Below are 18,721 nucleotides of genomic sequence, written 5' to 3' on the forward strand. Positions count from 1 at the left end.
TGAGTCCAGACGTTTGTCGATGATCCATCCCCTATTTGCCTGATGATGCCTTGCTTCATTATGTTTCGGCCATCTATAATTGCACGCCATATTTGTGAAGGTCGTGACCCCAGCTCGGCCTCAAGAATTGAGGTATTAGGGTAGTAAATTGCCTTTAGCAAATGTGCACTGAGAGAGTTCGGTTCCTGAAGCAAACGCCATGCCTGTCTGGACAGAAGCGCTAGGTTAAAAATCTCCATGTCACGAAAGCCCAAACCACCGAGGCTCTTTGGTTTTGTCATCACATCCCACGAGACCCAGCATGGTCTTCTTTTTCCTTGCTTGCTGCCCCACCAGAATTGGCGAATCATAGATGTAATGCTCTCACATAGGCCCCTTGTCAGCCTAAAACATGACATAGAAAACACCGGGATCGCTTGTGCCACTGCTTTAATCAAGATCTCTTTTCCGGCAGCATACATGAGTTTCTCCATCCATCCCTTGACCTTCTCCCAGACTCTGTCGCGAAGGTATTTGAAAGTGACACTTTTTGATTGACCAACCTCAGTTGGCAACCCCAGAAATTTCTCACTCAAAGACTCATTCTGCACATTGAGACAATTTTTCACCCCTTGTTTGATATGTTCCGGGCACCCCTTACTGAAGAAGATGGAAGATTTGTCACGATTAATCCTCTGTCCCGAAGCCGAACAATATGTATTCAACAGGTTTGAAACTGCGTTAGCTCTCTCCACACTAGACTTAAAAAGCAACAGGCTGTCATCTGCAAACAAAAGGTGGTTAACAACTGGAGCTGTCGGTGCCACCTTTACTCCAAGCGCCGATGACTATTTTCGATTGTTGTCCTGCACCCGTTTTTCCAGTAGTCTTCTTTTGAGAAAAGTTTTTCTTATCTATACACGGAGCGAGAGAGGAGCCGGTTCCGCTGATCCGCTCCAATCTGGCGGAAAAGAGATACCCAAAGGCCCAAGGCAGGCCCACGCGGCGAGCTGACGGCGTTCCTTCCGGAGTCGTGCCTCGCCGCTGGCCGCCCCTCGCTCCAGCCGCCCCGGCGCTCTCCCCTCGGTCCCCAGCTCCCCCGCTGCGCCCGCCTACGAAGCACCGCAAGATGGGCGGCGGGAGGAAGCGGCGCCGGCGCGACGGCTCGGACGCGCCGCCGGTGATGCACCCGCGCAACCGCTACGCCGCCGCGGCGCCGGACTTCGCGGCGCTGGCGTCGCTCTACCCCTCCTTCGCCCCCTTCGTCACCGTGTCCGGCGGGGGCCGCGCGTCCGTTGACTTCACCGACTTCGCCGCCACGCGGGAGCTCACGCGCGTCCTCCTCCTCCACGACCACGGCGTCAACTGGTCCGTGCAACCTGCTCTGCTCACCTCCTCCTCCCGCCCCCTTCCCCTCAAACCCTAAGATGCATTCTGCGCTGCTCCATTCCCGATTGTTCCTGCTCGGCTGAGCCGCTTATCTCTCTGCCGTGCTGGTGGAGAATCTCCTGAATTCAGCTAATTGTGGCATCAAACTCACCTGTAATGTGACACTAGTAAGATGCCCGTGCGTTGCACGGAACATCAAAAAATAGTTTATTTTACTATGTAGTGTGCTCAAATTGACATGTGTCGGGTCATCCTTTGTGTAATAAATATCGATATCTTTCTTCGGATATTCAATTTTGTTCCCAAGCTTACACGCATTTGAGTGAAATTTCCCCCAAAATAAGAATTTGCACAACTTTCTCTTCAGTAAAATCTTCACATCTGTCATGTTTGCCATGTAGTTGCACTTTTTTTTCCAAGAAAAGTAGCTTACATGCCCAATATCGTTGCTGAAATCATTCCAGTATACACATGCACACACACCAGCGTACGGGCCAGGTATAAGCCACCCAAACAGAACACAAAAGCATAAACAACTACTCCTTACATCATATCCTTGTAACATGAGCATCAGCATCGTCGACCAGTAATTGACGAACTACAGCCAACTCTCATACAGAGAAAAAAGAAATTGGACATAGAATCCCAAATAGGCTAACACAGGAGGGCACAAAAAGGAGGACGACAATTTATTGGTTCCAGCTATGTCGACGCCCATACACTTCCTACACCACCATCGCCAGCTTACCGGATCGCTGTCGCAACAGTCCTTAAAGAGCCCCTTTCTGCAAAGGTTGCCCAAGATGTTAAGAACTGACAAACATAAAAAACTACAGTGGTTGGATCTCCAGGACGAACACATTTAAAGCAGGATTTATTCTTGGTCTTCCATAACACCCAGAAGATTGGTGCCGCGCCGATCACAAGGAAACCCTTCGCCACCTTGAGTAGAAATGATGAAAAAACTGAACCAAAACAGAAATTAGAGAACTGAATCTTCATCTCATTTGATCCTCAAATGCTCTATAAATCAAAACCACGTCCGTCATTATGTGTGCTTCTGGGCCACTTTCATCAGCGGCTGGAGTACTTGTCTTCCATATCTGATTTGGAAACATGTTGAACCATGAGCCAAAAAAAGTTAACATTGGCCAAAAATTGTTCTTAAGTACTTGTTTACCAGGATAGGATCACCATGTAGGGATTCAAGACCTGAAGTAATAAGACTTTCCAAAATAATAACAAAAATTAGAATCTATAAAGTCAATGCAAGTTCACGGAAAGTATGTCAAGTATTTAAAATGTAAGTCAATACCTTCACTTTAATTTCCAACACTCAATGTGCAACATGTATTTTATAATTTTTTCACTGCAATTTAAAAACTAAGGTGGGTGTATTTTAAGATGCAAACACTTAATTAGGTTCAGAAACTTCATATTCGGAATCATTGGATGCAAACTAAAAACAAGTTTGTGAAATGTCCAAACTTCAGGTCATGATTTGAACTAAAATTTAGAAGCAAGAGTAAACCCCTCACCGCCCATTCACTAACAAAGCAACCAAAGCCAGAAGAAAAATAATGGCATAGAAATGGACAGACAAAACATGTGTGGTACCTGATACATAGTTGAGATATTCAGCGCACTGTTATTCTTCACCGGAGGCCAATTTTCAACAGTTCCAAGAAGCTGCATCTACCAACTGAATGGCTAATACTAAATACGTGTATGACGATATACACACTCTGTCATTTTGTCAAGCACCTAGCATGCATCAAGTAACATCGAAGAAGCAGAACAATATTTACCTCGATAGGCGAATATCTCGGAAGCCTGCTGCCGTTCAGGGTGGAACCGTAGAACAGATTACTTCCACGGCGTGCACTCCTCGTCTAAGCATGGTGTCCCATCAGGCATCAGCCTAAGCCATTGTGGGCAATGGTTGGCCACGGCTGTAGCTAGCGAATGTGGGCTCAGAGTAGGCGTTAGTTTGAGGTAGCACCTGGTGGAAAACGAGCAGAGATTGTCCCTAGTGCATGGTGTCCCGTCAGGCATCAGCCTCCAGCCGCTCAGCGCTTGCCCCCCTTTGACCTCGTGCTCCTTTTACAATGCTGAAAGGAGACGGGATGGCCCGGATTGGGGGGGGGGGGGGGGGGGTGAGCGAGGGGCTGCAGAGGCAGAGAGGAGACATGCGAGTCACTGGGGCAGACTACGCCGGCGCCGGCCACCGCGGCAGACCGGGGTTCCATGGCTGGCCGGAGGGGATGGGGAGAGATGAAGCCACGAGAGGGTTCCAGATCGGGAGAGACGAAGCCACGATGGGGTTCCAGATTGGGAGAGACTGGAGTGGCAGGGGCCTTTCTGTAAAAAGTGTCGCAACTGATTCGTATGCGTTAGATGTAGATCGGACGGCCGAAATGGTTGGATGGCAGACACACCATCACCACCAACTCAGGTTTTTATAGGAGTAGAGATACTTATCGTTTTATGAGTTGCTCATGCCGCTCTTGGAATGGAAGTTCTGAAGTGACTTCAGTCTTCAGGGCTTGAAGCTTATCAAGTTTTTGTGTACATATTAGTGCTGTATATTAAGACAACATTTCGTAATCTCCACGAGATCATTTGATCTATCTTGCTGCGGTGCTTGCATAGTAATAATAGCAAACAGATAACGAAGCCGTTTTGTTAGAACAACAAACTGCCGAAAAGGATCTTCAAAGGAAGTATATGCTGCTCATTGCATTATTGTTCAGCTTCATGAGCACTTCCACCGGGAACTTATGCAGAGAGTAGTCCATGTAAAGAATGGTGCTCAACGTGCACATCAAATGCCATAACTAGATGTCTTTACTCTCACTTTGGTCTCGCTATACAACAGGTTGTATTTTCGTGGCGCTGTGCCAAATCGATCCACTTACCATTTCTGTTAAGACATTTCAGTAAATAATTTACATGTTGTTTCCATGTGTAAATTGTTTGCTGCATGAAATTTGTATAACCAAAGTTCAAATAGAATTACTGTTTAGCAAAACTGGCAGCTCCCACTTTTGCTAACCATAAGAGTCACTTGATTTTCAAAAAATATTGAAGCTTATATTCCATGAAACTTGTTCTGTTTTGAAGGAACTCATGTGTTCTTTTCTAATTTTCATGAACTAAGGTTAGTGGGCAATATCACATTTTAATATGTGAGCATGATATATGTTGTTGCTACTGTCAGGTGGATTCCGGACGGACAGCTTTGTCCTACTGTTCCTAACAGATCCAACTACATCCATTGGATTGAGGATCTTCTCTCTTCCGATCTCATACCACGAATATCCAAGTCAAGTGAGACAGTGAGGGGTTTTGACATAGGCACGGGTGCCAATTGCATCTACCCTCTCCTCGGAGCATCATTACTGGGCTGGAGCTTCGTTGGATCTGGTATGCTTTTATCCTGTGCACTAGAAGTTTCGTGAAGCATAAACTAGGAATCCCTTAGTGACCTGCTAAGCTAAATTAGAAGGATCCATGCTCAGTTGGATTTTTGTTTGTAGATGTGACTGATGTTGCTCTTGAATGGGCTAAGAGGAATGTGGAGAGCAACCCACATCTAGCAGGTCTAATTGAAATCAGAAACGCAAATGAAGCACCCTGCTCTTCGAAGTCTGAAACAGTTGCTGAGGAAGCAGTCAGGGAGAACACTTCAGAGCCAGTGGACAGTGTGGTGAGGTCAATAGCACCTATTTTTGTGGGTGTTGTGAAGGATAGTGAGAGCTTTGACTTCTGTATGTGCAATCCACCTTTCTTTGAGAGTATGGAGGAAGCTGGCCTTAACCCAAAAACATCTTGTGCTGGAACTGCTGAAGAGATGGCTTGCCCTGGTGGCGAGCAAGCCTTTATAACACATATAATTGAAGACAGTGTTTCCTTTAAGAACTCTTTCAGGTGATTCATATCTGATGTTACAGCGGTCATAGTATTACGTCATTTTCTTTTCTGTTATTCATGATTTATTTGAAATTTTATAGGTGGTTTACGTCGATGGTTGGCAGAAAAGCAAATCTAAAACTATTAGTATCCAAAGTCCGTGAAGCTGGGGCCTCAGTTGTGAAAACTACTGAGTTCGTGCAAGGACAAACAGCAAGATGGGGCCTTGCATGGTCGTTCATTGCTCCGAGAAAAAATGTTATAAGATCCAGTACACCAGGAAAAGTCCACCATTCTTTCATGCTTCAGGTGGGCATCATGTCACCTTCCTTGATCATGCACCTTTGTCGCTTATAGCTCCTAAGTGCAGTTTGCTATAACTTAGGTTTTAGTGGTCTCTATCATAAAGGTTACTGTTCTCCAATGAGATACTTAATCTTTGAGACAACTATCTTGTCTAGTTCTCATGAGTGTGATCTCTGCATCACAGATAGCATTAATTTGTGTGCCTTAAATGTTACTCCCTCCATCCCATAATATAAGAGCGTTTTTGACACTAACGTACTGTCAAAAACGCTCTTATATTATGGGACGGAGGGAGTAGTACATCTCATTCTCATCGCTGTTTGTAACATTTCTTCGTCCTTGTTGACCTTGAAGTAAGGTTGAATTAAAACTGTTGGCTAGCCTAACATAAAATCTATCGGTCTTTTTTCCTATTCTTTACAGAATAACTTATAGTTATGTTTTAGTTCTTGTTATCGCTAGTCTGCTAGTACTAAGTTTCTCTTTAGCTTTTGTGTTTTAACGTACGCTCTGCATAATGAATTTCAGGGTCTCCGACGTGGAAATGGTGCGTTTCAGGTGTTGAAGTCAGCTGAGACCTTTTTCTGTGCATCTAATCTATCATGTAAAACCGATTCTCTGTCATTTTCTATTGACGTAAGAATCCTATTAATCTTCCACCTATTCGTTTTCTATATAACATCAGGACAGAGACCCACACTGATATGTCATTTTCTTAAGTGAAGTCTTAGTATGTCAATCTCTTGCTAACCGTTGTATGAAATATCTGTTTAGGTTACATTGTCAGATGAGCAGACTCAGGCTGCAACATTGGATGGTGATGACCTTCCTGGTTCTGTTGAAGATGACTCTACAAAGGTGCATAGCACTGTTACAGGAGCATCCTTCCGTATTTCGGTATGTTGATAACATATTGTATACTACTCATGTGCTACCTATATCTACTTTGCCTGACAAACAATTTATAAATTTTCTTCTACATAGGTGTTCGAGCAGATGCCTGGCACACTGTTAATCAAAGGTTCATTATTGAACAAGTCACTGTCAGGTACCCTTTGTTCTTTATGTGAAAAATATCACTTTTCTCAGAAAAACTTGCAGACACCTTTTTGGTTTGCTTCAATACATGGCATGCTTATATTTTCTTTACCTTATATTCCCTCTGTAAAGGAATATAAGACGTTTTAGGTCAGTAAAGTAGTGACCTAAAACGTCATATACTCCCTCCGTCCCGAAATAAGTGACTCGAGTTTGTACTAACTTTGTACTAAAGCTAGTACAAAGTTGAGTCACTTATTTTGAGACGGAGGGAGTATTTGTTTACAGAGAGAGTAGTAGTTTTATGTTTCAGTTTTTACCACTTTCCCCATAAGGGCGAGCCTAGATCCTATTTTATTACAACGGAGAGAAAGTTCTGGATACAAGTTAACCACAAAAGCCAAGATATTTACCGAGTAGTGTGGAGTTTCTGGGCAAACACCCCACGAAGCACAAAACAAACAAACTACCAAAGTGACAGTCTGACATGGAAAATGCTGTAGCATTAGCATGTGCTACTTTGCAAAGTTATGTTGCTTCCTGTAGCGATGGCACGGTCCTGGCAGTAGCTGTCTATCCAGTAGCAGTGGTACTGATGCGTAGCTGGCTCTGGACAGCTGGTAGTGGGTAAAGGCACCATGGAGACATGATAGATGACAATTGGACGTGCTAGTGACCATTGGGAGAGGTTGGGCGGCTGGTCTGCAGGAGGCAGAGCCTGTAGATCCGGATCATATGCATGGCGTGTTGGTTTTGGAGGTGCTTTCTTGGTCATTGACCGCCTTTGCCATTGACAATGTTCAGGAATACCTTGAACATGTAGATGATCTGATCTCAGAGGTGAATAAGATGCCACTTGTCATATTCAGGTCGCATGAAGCCAGCATAGGTTACACGGTGCTTCCTGGTGCACCTGCATTTCATTTTTCTCATTCCTGCACCAATCATGATCTCCGGAATCCAAATATAGCGGTGACTCCAGCTGCGAGCACGAGCAAACAGCACATTCTTATGATAAACTGTCATACATATTGCACCGATAGCTTCTCTGGTTTGCTGGCGACGGACTAAAGGTCCAACGATTTTCTTGTGGTGAAAATTGACGACACTGAACCACCGGTTATTCTCTCTGCAGGCACTTTCACATCATTGTTCTCCCAGCTGGAGGAGACGCTGAAGACGGAGTTCGTCAGCAAGGACCGGTAGCTCAAGAGTCAAGAGTCAAGACCATCCATCCACCATCAGAAGCTCCATCATGAACAAACGGATCAGGCTATTATTGTAACCTCTGCTGGCTTGAACTCTTTTCAACGCCAAGAAATGTGAAGCGTGGGCATCACGAGACTGACAGCAACGGCCGGTGGCAGCCACGAGCAAAGCCGTCACCGAAGGCGGCCTGCACTACACCGGATTCCAATTCCATCTTTTGCGACGATGCTTACCAGCATGTTGTGTTGCTGTCATGGCGCCCCGTTGCTCGTCCGAATCTCGAAAGCGACTCCGGCGGCGTCGACGACGCCCGCCCGTTCGAGAACGGAACCTTGCCTTTGCTCTTTTCCAGATTCTGCACACACGAGAAACGAACCTCTCTCTTTTGTTGGCGTGGGCGTGTGTGTCGGCGTCCGTCATGCTTTTGGAGATGCGCCGCGTCTGTTGTTTTTTCTATCTTGTACTCCCTCCGTGCCATAATACATTAGTGTCAAAAACGTTCTTATATTATGGGACGGATGAAGTAGTATCAAAATCTACAGCAATATAGCTTTATCTACTGCAGTACGTACTCCCTTTGTTTCATAATGTAGTGCATATAAATATTTTAAAAAGTTAAATTTCACAAACTTTGGTTAAATTTGTGGAGAAAAACATTTACGTGTAGAACCAAATGTATATCATTAGGTTCATCATAAGATGTAGTTTCATATTTAATATTTTTAATATTGTAAATATAAACAGTATTCTCTATAAACTTAATTAAAATTTGCAAAGCTTAAGTTTTAAATAAACTTATACAAGACTTACATTATAAAACGGAGGGAGAGGGTATGAAACTACTGGGTAGGCAGCGTTGTAGCGTCGAGCCTACATGGAGAAAGCTTTCCTGCAGAGGACCCAATTTTTATGGGTTTATTTATTGAAGGCAACACAAAAATTCTGACAGCGTACGTAGCCGAATTCAACTTTGCAACGAACCCCATGACTGTCATGACCACTCCTTTGTCACATTGCAGTCAAAGCCGTCGTGCGCCATGGTGACTCTTCTAGCGGCCTGCCGTATTTTTCCATGGCCTCGTACCTTTTGGTAAAAGATTTCAAAGCTGTCACGGCCGATTCTCTTCTACCGATATCTACAAGTAGTCATACGTGGTTAAAAACGAAACTAATATGGCAAAATTTAGTAGTACTCCACCTAAAAGGAAATTGAGAAGATTTCTGTCATCCAGATCCCTTTCGTTTAAAAGAAAAAACAGATGTATAGCAACAAGCGGGGAGAATGTGTCCACGTACCCTTGTAGACCGAAAACAGAAGCGTTTAGTAACGCGGTTGATGTAGTCGAACATCTTCGCGATCCAACCGATCCAAGTACCGAACGCACGGCACCTCCGCGATCTGCACACGTTCAGCTCGGTGACGTCCATCAAACTCTTGATCTAGTTGAGGCCGAGGGAGAGTTTCGTCAGCACGACGGTGTGGTGACGGTGATGAAGTTACCGGCGCAGGGCTTCTCCTAAGCACTACAATGATATAACCGAGGTGTGTTTCTGTGGAGGGGGCCACTGCACACGGCTAAAAGATCAACTGGTGTGTCTATGGGGTGCCCCCTCCCCCGTATATAAAGGAGGGGAGGAGGAGGCCGGCCGACCCTAGGGGGCGCGCCCAAGGAGTGGAGTCCTACTAGGACTCCAAGTCCTAGTAGGATTCCACCAAGAGGGAGAGGAGGGGGGGAGGAAGGAGAGGGAGAGGGAGTAGGAAAGGGGGGCGCTGCACCCCTTCCCTTGTCCTATTCGGACTCGGGGGGGGGGGGGGGGGGCTGCCTTGGCTTCCCTCCTCTCTCTCCAATAGGGCCCATGGTGGCCCATTAGTTCCCCCGGGGGTTTCCGGTAACCCCTCCGGCACTCCGGTTTTACCCGAAACCATCCGAAACATTTTCGGTGTCCGAATAACATGGTCCAATATATCAACCTTTATGTCTCAACCATTTTGAGACTCCTCGTCATGTCCATGATCTCATCCGGGACTCCGAACAACCTCCGGTCATCAAATCACATAAACTCATAATACAAATCATCATCGAACGTTAAGCGTGCGGACCCTAGGGGTTCGAGAACTATGTAGACATGACCGAGACACATCTCCGGTCAATAACCAATAGCGGAACCTGGATGCTCATATTGGCTCCTACATATTCTATGAAGATCTTTATCGGTCAAACCGCACAACAACATACGTTGTTCCCTTTGTCATCGGTATGTTACTTGTCCGAGATTCGATCGTCGGTATCATCATACCTAGTTCAATCTCGTTACCGGCAAGTCTCTTTACTCATTCCGTAATGCATCATCCCGCAACTAACTCATTAGTCACATTGCTTGCAAGGCTTATAGTGATGTGCATTACCGAGAGGGCCCAGAGATACCTCTTCGACAATCGGAGTGACAAATCCTAATCTCGATCTATGCAACTCAACAAACACCATCGGAGACACCTGTAGAGCATCTTTATAGTCACCCAGTTACATTGTGACGTTTGATAGCACACAAAGTGTTCCTCCGATATTCGGAAGTTGCATAATCTCATAGTCATAGGAACATGTATAAGTCATGAAGAAAGCAATAGCAATAAACTAAACGATCATAGTGCTAAGCTAACGGATGGGTCTAGTCCATCACATCATTCTCTAATGATGTGATCCCGTTCATCAAATGACAACACATGTCTATGGTTAGGAAACTTACCATCTTTGATTAACGAGCTAGTCTAGTAGAGGCATACTAGGGACACTCTGTTTGTCTATGTATTCACACATGTACTAAGTTTCCGATTAATACAATTCTACCATGAATAATAAACATTTATCATGATATAAGGAAATATAAATAACAATTTTATTATTGCCTCTAGGGCATATTTCCTTCAGTCTCCCACTTGCACTAGAGTCAATAATCTAGATTACATAGTAATGATTCTAACACCCATGGAGTCTTGGTGCTGATCATGTTTTGCTCGTGAGAGAGGCTTAGTCAACGGGTCTGCAACATTCAGATCCCTATGTATCTTGCAAATCTCTATGTCTCCCTCCTTGACTTGATCACGGATGGAATTGAAGCGTCTCTTGATGTGCTTGGTTCTCTTGTGAAATCTGGATTCCTTTGCCAAGGCAATTGCACCAGTATTGTCACAAAAGATTCTCATTGGACCCGATGCACTAGGTATGACACCTAGATCAGATATGAACTCCTTTATCCAGACTCCTTCATTTGCTGCTTCCGAAGCAGCTATGTACTCCGCTTCACACGTAGATCCCGCCACGACGCTCTGTTTACAACTGCACCAACTGACAGCTCCACCATTCAATATAAATACGTACCCGGTTTGTGACTTAGAGTCATCCGGATCAGTGTCAAAGCTTGCATCGACGTATCCATTTACGACAAGCTCTTTATCAAATCCATAAATGAGAAACATATCCTTAGTCCTTTTCAGGTATTTCAGGATGTTCTTGATCGCTGTCCAGTGATCCACTCCTGGATTACTTTGGTACCTCCCTGCTAAACTAATAGCAAGGCACACATCAGGTCTGGTACACAACATTGCATACATGATAGAACCTATGGCTGAAGCATAGGGAATGACTTTCATTTTCTCTCTATCTTCTGAAGTGGTCGGGCATTGAGTCTGACTCAACTTCACACCTTGTAACACAGGCAAGAACCCTTTCTTTGCTTGATCCATTTTGAACTTCTTCAAAACTTTATCAAGGTATGTGCTTTGTGAAAGTCCAATTAAGCGTCTTGATCTATCTCTATAGATCTTGATGCCCAATATATAAGCGGCTTCACCGAGGTCTTTCATTGAAAAATTCTTATTCAATTATCCTTTTATGCTATCCAGAAATTCCGTATCATTTCCGATCAACAATATGTCATCCACATATAATATCAGAAATGCTACAGAGCTCCCACTCACTTTCTTGTAAATACAGGCTTCTCCAAAAGTCTGTATAAAACCATATGCTTTGATCACACTATCAAAGCGTATATTCCAACTCTGAGATGCTTGCACCAGTCCATAAATGGATCGCTGGAGCTTGCACACTTTGTTAGCACCTTTTGGATCGACAAAACTTTCTGGTTGCATCATATACAACTCTTCTTTAAGTTATCCATTAAGGAATGCAGTTTTGACATCCATTTGCCAAATTTCATAATCATAAAATGCAGTAATTGCTAACATGATTCGGACGGACTTAAGCATCGCTACGGGTGAGAAGGTCTAATCATAGTCAACTCCTTGAACTTGTCGAAAACCTTTCGCAACAAGTCGAGCTTTGTAGATGTTCGGGAACGTAGTAATTTCAAAATTTTCCTACGCACACGCAAGATCATGGTGATGCATAGCAACGAGAGGGGAGAGTGTGTCCATGTACCCTCGTAGACCGAAAGCGGAAGCGTTAGAACAACGCGGTTGATGTAGTCGTGCATCTTCATGATCCGACCGATCCAAGTACCGAACGCACGGCACCTACGAGTTCAGCACACGTTCAGCTCGATGACGTCCCACGAACTCCGATCCAGCAGAGCTTCGAGGGAGAGTTCCGTCAGCACGACGGCGTGATGACGGTGATGATGATGCTACCGACGCAGGGCTTCGCCTAAGCATCGTTACGACATGACCGAGGTGGATTATGGTGGAGGGGGGCACCGCACACGGCTAAGAGATCAATGATCAATTGTTGTGTCTATGGGGTGCCCCCTCCCTCGTATATAAAGAAGTGGAGGAGGCGAAGGGCCGGCCCTCTCTATGGCGCGCCCTAGGGGAGTCCTACTCCCACCGGGAGTAGGATTCCCCCTTTCCTAGTAGAACTAGGAGCCCTTCCAAGTAGTAGGAGTAGGAGAGAAGGAAAGGGAAAAGAGAAGAGAAGGAAGGAGGGGGCGCTGCCCCTCCCCCTAGTCCAATTCGGACTAAGCCTTGGGGGGGCGCGCAGCCTCCCTGATACGTCTCCAACGTATCTATAATTTTTGATTGTTCCAAGCTATTATATTATCTGTTTTGGATGTTTATGGGCTTTATTATGCACTTTATATTATTTTTGGGACTAACCTATTAACCCAGAGCCCAGTGCCAGTTCCAGTTTTTCCCCTTGTTTCAGTGTTTCGAAGAAAAGGAATATCAAACGGAGTCGAAACGGAATGAAACCTTCTGGAGAAGTTATTTTTGGAAAGAAAGCAACCCGGGAGACTTGGAGTGCACGTCAGGAAAGCAACGAGGGAGGCACGAGGCAGGGGGCGCGCCCTCCACCCTCGTGGGCCCCTCGTGGCTCCCCTGACGTATTTCTTCCGCCTATATATGTATCCATATACCCTAAAACCTCCACAGGACAGAAGAGATCGGGAGTTCCGCCGCCGCAAGCCTATGTAGCCACCAAAAACCAATCGGGACCCTGTTCCGGCACCCTGCCGGAGGGGGGGAACCCTCACCGGCGGCCATCTTCATCATCCCGGCGCTCTCCATGATGAGGAGGGAGTAGTTCACCCTCGGGGCTGAGGGTATGTACCAGTAGCTATGTGTTTGATCTCCCTCTCTCGTGTTCTTGATTTGGCACGATCTTGATGTATCGCGAGCTTTGCTATTATAGTTGGATCTTATGATGTTTCTCCCCCTCCACTCTCTTGTAATGGATTGAGTTTTCCCTTTGAAGTTATCTTATCTGATTGAGTCTTTAATGATTTGAGAACACTTGATGTATGTCTTGCGTGGGATAACCGTGGTGACAATGGGTTATTCTATTGATTCACTTGATGTATGTTTTGGTGATCAACTTGCGGGTTCCGCCCATGAACCTATGCATAGGGGTTGGCACACGTTTTCGTCTTGACTCTCCGGTAGAAACTTTGGGGCACTCTTTGAGGTTCTATGTGTTGGTTGAATAGATGAATCTGAGATTGTGTGATGCATATCGTATAATCATACCCACGGATACTTGAGGTGACATTGGAGTATCTAGGTGACATTAGGGTTTTGGTTGATGTGTGTCTTAAGGTGTTATTTTACTACGAACTCTAGGGCTATTTGTGACACTTATAGGAATAGCCCAATGGATTGATCGGAAAGAATAACTTTGAGGTGGTTTCGTACCCTACCATAATCTCTTCATTTGTACTCCGCTATTAGTGACTTTGGAGTGACTCTTTGTTGCATGTTGAGGGATATTTATATGATCCAATTATGTTATTATTGTTGAGAGAACTTGCACTAGTGAAAGTATGAACCCTAGGCCTTGTTTCCTAGCATTGCAATACCGTTTACGCTCACTTTTACCACTTGCTACCTTGCTGTTTTTATATTTTCAGATTACAAAAACCTATATCTACCATCCATATTGCACTTGTATCACCATCTCTTCGCCGAATTAGTGCACCTATACAATTTACCATTGTATTGGGTGTGATGGGGACACAAGAGACTCTTTGTTATTTGGTTACAGGGTTGTTTGAGAGAGACCATCTTCAACCTACGCCTCCCACGGATTGATAAACCTTAGGTCATCCACTTGAGGGAAATTTGCTACTGTCCTACAAACCTCTGCACTTGGAGGCCCAACAACGTCTACAAGAAGAAGGTTGCGTAGTAGACATCAAGCAGTTTTTGGCGCCGTTGCCGGGGAGGCTAGGTAAGCGGCACTCACACCCCGTCAACTAAGCTCTTTTCTGGCGCCGTTGCCGGGGAGGTGAGTGCTTGAAGGTATATCTTTAGATCTTGCAATCGAATCTGTTTGTTTCTTGTTTTATCACTAGTTTAGTTTATAAAAGAAAATTAAAAAAAATGGAATTGAGTCTACCTCATACGCTTCATCTTTTTAATATCTTTCGTGAAAATGATGGGAAGGAAAATTGTGCTCAAATACTAGAAGAAGAATTACATAGAATGCTTGGCATAAAATATGTGAATGATGAGCATGATTGCAATGTTGTTAGTATGAATTATTTGAATACCCATGATGCTAATGATATGCAAAGCCACAAGCTTGGGGATGCTATCTTTGATGAAGATGATATGTTTAGTCCCTCAAGTTTTGATGAGAAAATTTACTATGATGAAAGCATGCCTCTTATCTATGATGATTATTGTGATGACACTTATGCTATAAAGAATAATGATAACCATGAAACTTGTCATCTTGATCTTAATTTTCAATCAAATGATAGTTATTTTGTTGAGTTTTCTCCCACTACTATTGATGAGAATAGATTTGCTTATGTGGAGAGTAATAAAAATTCTATGCTTATGCATCATGAAAAGAATGCTTTAGGTGCTGGTTATATTGTTGAATTCATTCATGATGCTACTGAAAATTATTATGAGAGAGGATCATATGCTTCTACGTATTGCAATAATATCAAGTTTCCTCTCTATGTGTTGAAAATCTTGAAGATTTTCTTGTTTTGCCTTCCTATGCTAGTTGATTATTGTTCCCATACATTGTTTGCTCACAAAATCCCTATGCATAGGAAGTGGGTTAGACTTAAATGTGCTGGTCATATTCTTCATGATGCTCTTTTTATGTTTCAATTCTTATCTCTTATGTGAGCATAATTAAAATCATCATGCCTAGCTAGGGGCGTTAAACGTTAGCGCTTGTTGGGAGGCAACCCAATTTTATTTTAGTTTCTTGCTTTTTGGTTCTGTTTAGGAATAAACAATCCATCTAGCTTCTGTTTAGATGTGGTTTTGTGTTTTAATTAGTGTTTGTGCCAAGTACTTCCTCCGTTCGGAATTACTTGTCGTAGAAGTGGATGTATCTAGACGTATTTTAGTTCTAGATACATCCATTTCCGAGACAAGTAATTCCGAACGGAGGGAGTAGAACCTTTGGGAAGACTTGGGTGAAGTCTTTATGATCATGCTGTAAAAAACAGAAACTTTAGCGCTCACGAGATTTGCTTCAACTTTTTACTGGAGAGTGCTATTTAGTTGATTCTTTTTGCAGATTATTACTAGCCAAATTCCTCAGGTCCACCAATTTATTTTAGAATTTTTGGAGTTCCATAAGTATACGTTTGATACAGATTACTACAGACTGTTCTGTTTTTGACAGATTCTGTTTTCATTGTGTTGCTTGCTTATTATGATGAATCTATGGCTAGTAAAATAGTTTATAAACCATAGAGAAGTTGGAATACAGTAGGTTTAACACCAATATAAATAAATAATGAGTTCATTACAGTACCTTGAAGTGGTGTTTTGTTTTCTTTCGCTAACGGAGCTCACGAGATTTTCTGTTAAGTTTTGTGTTGTGAAGTTTTCAAGTTTTGGGTAAAGATTTGATGGACTATGGAATAAGGAGTGGCACGAGCCTAAGCTTGGGGATGCCCAAGGCACCCCAAGGTAATATTCAAGGACAACCAAAAGCCAAAGCTTGGGGATGTCCCGGATGGCATCCCCTCTTTTGTCTTTGTTCATCGGTAACTTTACTTGGAGCTATATTTTTATTCACCACATGATATGTGTTTTGCTTGGAGCGTCATTTTATTTTCTTTTGTTTTGCTTGATGTTTGAATAAAATACCAAGATCTGAAATTCTTAAATGTTAGAGAGTCTTCACATAGTTGTATAATTATTCGACTACTCATTGATCTTCACTTATATCTTTCGGAGTAGTTTGTCATTTGCTCTAGTGCTTCACTTATATCCTTTTAGAGCACGGCGGTGGTTTGATTTTGAAGAGATAGATGAACTCTCATGCTTCACTTAGATTATTTTGAGAGTCTTAAATAGCATGGTAATTTTCTTAAATAATCCTAATATGCTAGGTATCCAAGAATAGTAAAAACTTTCTTATGAGTGTGTTGAATACTAAGAGAAGTTTGATGCTTGATGATTGTTTTGAGACATGGAGATAGTGATATCAAAGTTGTGCTAGTTGAGTAGTTGTGAATTTGAGAAATACTTGTGTTGAAGTTTGCAAGTCCCGTAGCATGCACGTATGGTAAACGTTATGTAACAAATTTGAAATATGAGGTGTTCTTTGATTGTCTTCCTTATGAGTGGCGGTCGGGGACGAGCGATGGTCTTTTCCTACCAATCTATCCCCCTAGGAGCATGCGCGTAGTGCTTGGTTTTTGATGACTTGTAGATTTTTGCAATAAGTATGTGAGTTCTTTATGACTAATGTTGAGTCCATGGATTATACGCACTCTCACCCTTCCATCATTGCTAGCCTCTTCGGTACCGTGCATTGCCCTTTCTCACATTGAGAGTTGGTGCAAACTTCGCCGGTGCATCCAAACCCCGTGATATGATACGCTCTTTCACACATAAACCTCCTTATATCTTCCTCAAAACAGCCACCATACCTACCTATTATGGCATTTCCATAGCCATTCCAAGATATATTGCCATGCAACTTTCCACCGTTCCTTTTATTATGACACGCTTCATCATTGTCATATTGCCTTGCATGATCATGTAGTTGACATCGTATTTGTGGCAAAGCCACCATGCATATTATTTCATACATGTCACTCTTGATTCATTGCTCATCCCGGTACACCGCCGGAGGCATTCATATAGAGTCATACTTTGTTCTAGTATCGAGTTGTAAATAAATAAAAGTGTGATGATCATCATTTTCTAGAGCATTCTCCCAAGTGAGGAATAAAAAAAGAGAGAGAAAGGCCATAAAAAAAAGAGAAGGCCCAAAAAAATGAGAGAAAAAGAGAGAAGAGACAATGCTACTATCCTTTTACCACACTTGTGCTTCAAAGTAGCACCAAAATCTTCATGATAGAGAGTCTCTTGTTTTGTCACTTTCATATACTAGTGGGAATTTTTCATTATAGAACTTGGCTTGTATATTCCAACAATGGGCCTCCTCAAGTGCCCTAGGTCTTCGTGAGCAAGCAAGTTGGATGCACACCCACTTAGTTTCTTTCGTTGAGCTTTCATATATTTATAGCTCTAGTGCATCCGTTGCATGGCAATCCCTACTCATTGCATTAACATCAATCGATGGGCATCTCCATAGCTCATTGATTAGCCTCGTTGATGTGAGACTTTCTCCTTTTTTGTCTTCTCCACATAACCCCCATCATCATATTCTATTCCACCCATAGTGCTATATCCATGGCTCACGCTCATGTATTGCGTGAAGGTTGAAAAAGTTTGAGATTACTAAAGTATGAAACAATTGCTTGGCTTGTCATCGGGGTTGTGCATGATGAGAGCATCTTGTGTGATGAAAATGGAGCATGACCAAACTATATGATTTTGTAGGGATGAACTTTCTTTGGCCATGTTATTTTGAGAGGACATAATTGCTTAGTTAGTATGCTTGAAGTATTATTATTTTTATGTCGATATTGAACTTTTATCTTGAATCTTATGAATCTGAATATTCATACCACAATTAAGAAGAATTACATTGAAATTATGCCAAGTAGCATTCCACATCAAAAATTTTGTTTTTATCATTTACCTACTCGAGGACGAGCAGGAATTAAGCTTGGGGATGCTGATACGTCTCCAACGTATTTATAATTTTTGATTGTTCCATGCTATTATATTATCTGTTTTGGATGTTTATGGGCTTTATTATGCACTTTTATATTATTTTTGGGACTAACCTATTAACCCAGAGCCCAGTGCCAGTTCCAGTTTTTCCCCTTGTTTCAGTGTTTCGAAGAAAAGGAATATCAAACGGAGTCGAAACGGAATGAAACCTTCTGGAGAAGTTATTTTTGGAAAGAAAGCAACCCGGGAGACTTGGAGTGCATGTCAGGAAAGCAATGAGGGAGGCACGTGGCAGGGGGCACGCCCACCCCCCGGGCGCGCCCTCCACCCTCGTGGGCCCCTCGTGGCTCCCCTGAGGTATTTCTTCCG

At 43.3% G+C, this 18,721-nt stretch overlaps 1 protein-coding gene across 2 annotated transcripts; it reads left to right on the top strand.

Moving 5' to 3' along the window:
* The first annotated feature begins 907 nt into the window (after positions 1–907).
* Positions 908–8,400, top strand: LOC123143395 (RNA N6-adenosine-methyltransferase mettl16). 2 transcript variants are annotated; one of them, XR_006470829.1, is made up of 8 exons: positions 908–1,347; positions 4,589–4,794; positions 4,908–5,298; positions 5,382–5,589; positions 6,115–6,190; positions 6,361–6,483; positions 6,571–6,634; positions 7,760–8,400. XR_006470829.1 is itself a non-coding variant. In XM_044562312.1 (8 exons), the coding sequence occupies exons 1-8, from the start codon at positions 1,109–1,111 to the stop codon at positions 7,828–7,830; spliced, it is 1,410 nt and encodes a 469-aa protein (XP_044418247.1). In that variant the 5' UTR covers positions 910–1,108; the 3' UTR covers positions 7,831–8,400. The 2 variants fall into 2 exon arrangements, 1 of the variants encoding a protein (XP_044418247.1); XM_044562312.1 differs by having other exon boundaries at positions 910–1,347; positions 6,115–6,222.
* Positions 8,401–18,721: the final 10,321 nt, after the last annotated feature.

Source organism: Triticum aestivum, chromosome 6D, assembly GCF_018294505.1.
Source record: "Triticum aestivum cultivar Chinese Spring chromosome 6D, IWGSC CS RefSeq v2.1, whole genome shotgun sequence".
Lineage (NCBI taxonomy): Eukaryota > Viridiplantae > Streptophyta > Magnoliopsida > Poales > Poaceae > Triticum > Triticum aestivum.